This window comes from Moschus berezovskii, chromosome 22 (assembly GCF_049115385.1).
Source record: "Moschus berezovskii isolate FMDL1 chromosome 22, NW_MosBer_1.0, whole genome shotgun sequence".
Lineage (NCBI taxonomy): Eukaryota > Metazoa > Chordata > Mammalia > Artiodactyla > Moschidae > Moschus > Moschus berezovskii.
Window position 1 is genome coordinate 10563062 of NC_142481.1, and position 6289 is coordinate 10569350.

A 6289-nucleotide genomic window follows, 5' to 3' on the forward strand; every position below is an offset into this window, starting at 1 on the left:
CTACCTCCTGCTCTCCTCTTCACATGGAAGCTCTCCACAGCTCCATCATCAACAGTCTTCTTGTTGCCAAACTCATGCCTACCTCGGGACCTTTGTACTTCATGTTCCAGATGCCTGGAAAGTCACCCCCCTTCCCCCTGCTCCTGTGTGATTGCTTCCTGCTTGTCATTCACATCTCAGCTCAAATGTCAATTTCTCAGAAAGACTTTCTCTGGCCACACTCTCTAAATTAGCCTCAGCCTCCCATCCTTGACAATATCACTCTGTCTTCTCTCTCTAATGCCAGGGGCTGAAAAATGCTCTTACAAGCTCCATGCCTCTTTCTTCATCTATCAAATGGTGATGAAAATAGGGCTTGTGGTGAAGATAACTGAATGCTTGGCACATAGGGAGTGCTTGGTAAATGTTAGTTATTATTAACACTCTTTATTTGTTTTGTGTATTGTGGTTCAGCTCCTCCACAAACTGCAGGGCCCATGAGGGCAAATTCTGGGGGCTGACTTGCTTATTACTGAAATTCTGGCACTTAGAACAGAGCTTGGCACATGATAAGCACTCAGTAAACATTTTTAAATGAATAAAAGAAGTCGGTTCGATATATAACCTCCACTCCCGCCCCCTCCCCGCTGTTTCCAGATGTGGAAACTGAGGCTCAGGGTCAAAATCAGACCCTGGTGGAGTCAGGACTCAAACCCAGGTCAATTTGTTTCTAAAGCCCTGAGCTTCAAGGCCTGCCTGTGTCCAGAAGCAAATCTCTTCTTATTTACGGTCACTTCCCAGGTAGGGCAGTTGGTAAAGAATCAGATTGCCAATGCAGAAGGCACAAGAGACCTGGGTTCGATCTCCAGGTCAGGAAGATCCCTTGGAGAAGGAAATGGCAACCTATTCCAGTATTCTTGCCTGGAAAATTCCATGGACAGAGGAAACTGGTGGGGACCACAGTCCGTGGAGTCGCAGAGAATCTGACACGACTGAGCACGCACTGGTTGGCTGGTATACATATGTCTCTATATATCTGGCCCCCAACTATAAAGCATGGTCTGGGTCATTTATAGGGGCTGACTCTCAATGGGGACTTGGAAAACGTGGTCCAGTATTCTTTAAATCCATTGTCAGGTTTTCTTCCCTTTTCTCTCCCCACAACTTCGGAGTCAGCTCCGACTGACACCGCCAGCCGTCCAAGCATCACAACTGGGCCTTTGTCAAAACCCGGACTGGATAATAAGGTAGGAGACGAAGCCTGTGGGGGAGGAGCTAAGGGCCTGGGCTGGCCAATAGGAAAGTGGAAGGAAAGGTGAAGGAGGGACTAACAGACTTAGGGTGGGGGGCTCTAAACTTCAAGGGCGGAGCCAATCCTATCGGTTGGCCGGGTCTAGGAGATGCTCAGGGGGCGGTGCCAAAAGGTCTGGGGGCGGGAAAAGAACTTTAGCTCCCCTCAAGGGGTTCTGGGGGTGGAGCTAAGAGCCCTGAGGGCTGGTGTAGATAGAATAAACAAGAGCTCTAAGAAATGAGCTAGAATAAGAGTTCCAGGGCGGAGCTTGTGGGTATCTGGGCGGATTTGAGGCTCCAGGATTTGGTCTTGCAAGGGGGCTTCTCGAAAACCCAGGAAAAGATTAGGAAGGTCTGGAGGATGTGGGAGTGTCTTCTTCCACCCTACCTTTCTCTAAGAGCCGGGGGCTATGCTTCGGGCTGAAGAGCAGAGAAAGCCCTGCCCCTTCCAATCCTTTTGCATCCCTATTGGTGGACAGGGCCTGCGCGACAGGCTCTCATTGGTCTTGAACAGGCGAGGAGGGGGTCTAGAGAGAATACGCGCCTGTTGTGGGCGGTACCAGACAGTACCGAGAGGGATCTCGGCTCAACCAATCCCGGCCCGAGGATTGTGTTGGGGAGCCTGGCAGGGGGTGTCCCGACCCCTTCCCCCTTTCTGGGCATCCTGGGGATGACCCCGGTGCCTGGCCCGGCGTCGGCCGCCTGATGCCGGGCGGGCCGAGCCGGGGATGCTGGAACGAAGGGCGTTGCTATGGCAACGGGAGGCAGGGCCTGGGGGGGGAGACCGGGCCCGAGCTGGGACCGGGGGGGCCGGCGGTGGATGTGGCGGGGCGATGGCGGAGCGCGGCCCGGCCTTCTGCGGCCTCTACGACACGTCCTCGCTGCTTCAATATTGCAACGGTGAGACCCCTCCTCAGTTCCGCCCCTGGCCCTGCCCAGGGCTGGACCTATCTCCTTGTACCCCAACCTCCTTCTTTCAAGTCCCCATCCTCGCCCCTAGCTGAAGATTCTCCTTTCTCCCCTAGCAGGACCCTGACCCCAGAGCAAGGTGCCTGATCCCCAAAGCCCTGATCCCAGCCCCCCACCTTCTTCGACCCTCCGCTTTTGCCCCAGGTGGCTGAACCGAGAGAAGAGAGCAGAGCCTTTAGGAGCTTGGGATTGAAGGAGGGAAGGCCTGAAGGTGTGGAACTCTGCTCTCTCCATCCCCTCTCCATCCTCCGGGACCCTCTCCCTTCTCCTCAGCAGAGGGACCGATTGAGGGAGAGTGGAACTGGGTGTTGGCTTGTGGGCTGGGTGTGGGACCAGGCAGGATGACCAGAAGACTTTGCCTCCACTCTGCCCACCAAGTCCTCAGGCCCCACCCCTCCCGCCCATTAGGATTCATCCCTTCTCCCTAGACAAATGGGTATGAAAAAGAAAGGCCACTGTGGGTGTCAGACCCCGATGAGGGGAGCTGGAGGCAGAGGGGAGAAGTGGGAAGTGGGGGCTTGTTTCTGAGCAAAAGAGCTGAAGGTGGGGGAATGAACATGAAGGAGGGAACAGAGGACTTGAGTCATGGTGGGTGAGGGGTGGATGGGCAGGTCAAGGCCTCAGAATGAGCTGGCTCCCTGGATGGGGGTTGCAGGGGCAAGGTAACAGTTCCTCCACTTCACTTTGAGGCCCCGAGAAGGAACTTCCTTTTGGAGGCTTACCTCTGGGCATACACCCCAGTGTCAGGGACCAGAATGCTCATTTTTGTCCTCAGCCCCTCTGAGAGGCAGGCTGACAGGGTGCCTAAGTCTGGGTCAAATACCTGTCCCGGGGCTGAAAGGCTGTGTGTCCGCGTTCAAGTAACTTCATCTCTCTGGGCTTCAGTCCCCATCGATCTCCTTGCCTCCTGAAATGGGTATAATACTAGAGCTACTAAAGTTGCTGGGACATTGGGTACCATGTACTCAGTCACTTCAGTCGTGTCCAACTCTTTGCTGCCCCGTGGACCGTAGCCCACCCGGCTTCTCTGTCTGGCTTCTCTGTCCCAGCAAGAATACTGGAGTGGGTTGCCATGCCCTCCTCCAGTGTGGGTACCATAATAACAGTTAATTATATTCTGGATTTACTGAGCACATATCAGAGCCAGGTGAGATGCTAAGTGTTTTGCACGTGTAAGCTCTCTACGACAAATCTCATTTTGGGGGGTAGTATTATTAATGGTAAGTAAGAGGGGTCTCGGCACAAGGAGGTGGTCAGGCCCTCCTGCACCTCCCCTATTGGCTGTTTGACCTTCGGTGATCTATGTACTCTCCCCCATCCTCCGTCTTTAGTTTCCTCTTTTGCAAAACGTAATGCCAACAGGCACCTGAGATTCCTTTTCTTATGAGTTCCTAGTCCTGACAGATCTCCCCCTCAGACCTAACCCCCACCTTCCAATGCAGGTCCAGGCACCCGACCAGAGTGGCGCCGGGTGGGGGGCAGGGGAGGCGAGGCCAGGCAAGCGATTGGGCCGCAGGGGGAGGGAGGGGAGGGACCGATGGCTGCACTGCGGAGCCCCGCGGACGGGCGGGGCATCCTATGGGCCGGGGATAGCAGGTGCTACTTCCAAGCCCCGTTCCTGTTAAGGCTACCACCTTTACTTCCACCGGACTGAGAGCCAGGGCTTCCTTGGTTCTTGCCAGCAATGAGTCTGGGTATGAATGGTATGGGAGGAAAGGGGGAGGAGGGACCACTTTGGTACTCTGCCCCTCCCACTTCGGGAAAATGAGGACCGCGGGAGATGGAGGAGGAGTTATTTGGCTGCATCTAGAGAGGAGAGGGAGAACCGAGTCAAGGGCGTGGGAGTACAGAAGTATATTTTCCAAGAGGATCAGAGGAGAGAAGCTTGGGTTGGGGAAGTTAGTTTGGGTGTCAGATCCCCTTGCGCGAATCTCAGGTCTTCAAGGAGCTGCCTGCAACTCCCAAATTTGCCGCCAGGTGCCGCAGAAACTCTGTCCTTGCAGCAGGCTCTGGGGTCGAACCCCTCGGAGAGGAGAGAAAGCGGAGAGGGACCAGGCACAGACCTTTTCGGCTTGTAAAGTCTTAGAAATAGAGAGGGAATGTTAGTACCCGCGATAAAAAAATTTCGATATTCGTCAGAGGATATTGGGGATCAATTCTAGAACGTTGGTGTCATTCGGGAAAAGTTGATGTCATCCTTAAGATGTTGATATCACTCAGAGGTATTTAGCATCTTAGTCATAGAATCTTAAAACCAGAGTCGAGAGGCTCTTGATTTGTAGACTCTTTCTTAGAAGGTTAGCGAGGAAGGGACTTCCCTAAGGTCACGCCTCCAGGGCGCTGCGGCAGAGGAGTGTGCGGGCAAGGGTTGAGAGCCGTGGGGATTTCCTTCCCTTCTTCTTGGCCCGCATCCAGGCGTTCCAGCCCCAGGTCGCGGGAGATGAAGGGGGCGTGGCTGGCCCCGGACTTAGCCCTGGGCAGGTGGGAGGGACACTTCCCCTTGGGCGTTGGAGCTCCTGGGTGGCCCTCGCAGCCAGCGATCTCTTGCTTTCCAGATGACAATTTGTCGGGCACGAGCGGGATGGAGGTGGACGACCGCGTGTCGGCGCTGGAGCAGCGGCTTCAGCTGCAGGAAGATGAGCTGGCGGTCTTAAAGGCGGCGCTGGCTGACGCGCTGCGTCGCCTGCGGGCATGCGAAGAGCAAGGCGCAGCGCTGCGCGCTCGAGGCACCCCCAAGGGCCGGGCTCCTCCTCGCCTAGGCACCACTGCCTCCGGTATCTTCACTAGACTAGAGGGGTGAGGTGGTAGGGGCTGGGGCCTGGACCTCAAACTCATCCTCTTCTGTCCTCTAACTCCATCCCTCTAGTGTGTCAGCTCCTGAAAGGTCTTCCTACCAGGACGCCCCTCAATGGCTCGGGACCCCCGCGGCGCGTGGGCGGCTATGCCACGTCCCCATCCTCCCCCAAAAAGGAGGCGACCTCTGGGCGCAGGTAAGGCGTGGAAGTCGGGATACCAGCCTCTTCCAAGACCTCGGAGGCTGTTTGTATGAAAAGGGATGGACTCAGGTGTCTGAACATCAGCAGGGGAAGGTCCTGGAAAGTTCTCGCCCGCCTCCGGCACTCGCCTGCTGGCTTTGCAGGTTCTGACCCTAACTGTGTGCTCTCTATAATAGCAGTGCCCGGCGCTACTTGTCACCAGAGCGCCTCGCCTCGGTGCGCCGCGAGGACCCCCGCAGCCGCACCACATCCTCTAGCAGCAACTGCAGCGCCAAAAAGGAAGGGTAAGTGTCCAAAGCGGGGTCGTACCGCAAAGGGTGGAACCAATACCTAAGTTAGGCTTGGAAAACGATGGGGAGACTAGGGTGATACCCCAGGCCACGAGGCAATAACCTAAAGCATGGTCATCTAGTTCAGAAAGCGGAAACGGTGCAGGAGGATCGGAGGGACCAATCTTGAGACAGCGCGGTAGTAGTGAAAGGCACGGGAAGGCGGGGCCAACATTGAGGGGCGTGGTCAAAGCTTTAGAGGCTGGACTAGAGCATAGGAGGCGTGGATGGTCAGAGTCTCTCGGAAGAGCCCGAGTAGAAGTTAGGGAGGAGCCAGGATTGTGGGCGTGGCTATTAAGGTAAAGGGAGAGTCCGCATTGAGTCTCCGGGAGGCTCAGGGTTCTAAGAGGAGTTTCTGCAGGAAATGGGGTAATCAGAGGAACGGGCGTGAAAGGAATTTGAGGGCGTGGCCAGAAGGTAAACTGGGCAGAATCAGAACCTGGGGTGAGGGTAACGGGCTGAGATCATGTGCAGTTGTGTCCGGTGCAAGAAACTGGGAGGAGGGGAGCCTGGGCGCTGCCAGGTGGAAATGGGCGCGGTTTGAATTTGAAGGTTGGGTGTGGTCATAGAAGGAGAAGGGGACGACAAAAGGTGAGATGGTCAGACCGCATCACCGACTCGATGGACATAAGTTTGAGCAAGCTCCGGGAATTGTGATAGACAGGGAAGCCTGGCGTGCTGCAGCCCACTGGGTCTCAAAGAATCGGACACGACTGTGCGACGGAA

At 55.7% G+C, this 6289-nt stretch overlaps 1 protein-coding gene across 1 annotated transcript; it reads left to right on the forward strand.

The window, feature by feature from the left end:
* Positions 1 to 2102: 2102 nt before the first annotated feature.
* On the forward strand, positions 2103 to 5522 carry LOC148774331 (uncharacterized). Its single transcript, XM_088829966.1, has 6 exons — positions 2103 to 2169; positions 3681 to 3834; positions 4575 to 4719; positions 4772 to 5012; positions 5105 to 5228; positions 5411 to 5522. The coding sequence occupies exons 1-6, from the start codon at positions 2103 to 2105 to the stop codon at positions 5520 to 5522; spliced, it is 843 nt and encodes a 280-aa protein (XP_088686092.1).
* Positions 5523 to 6289: the final 767 nt, after the last annotated feature.

Excerpts from the sequence above, each read along its gene's own strand:
- LOC148774331 (XM_088829966.1), top strand. The coding sequence starts at position 2,103 with ATGGCGGAGCGCGGCCCGGCCTTCTGCGGCCTCTACGACACGTCCTCG. Across the intron at positions 3,835-4,574 it reads CTATGGGCCGGGGATAGCAG|GGCGCTGCGGCAGAGGAGTG; the intron begins GTGCTACTTCCA and ends TCACGCCTCCAG. Across the intron at positions 4,720-4,771 it reads CCGGACTTAGCCCTGGGCAG|CCAGCGATCTCTTGCTTTCC; the intron begins GTGGGAGGGACA and ends TGGCCCTCGCAG.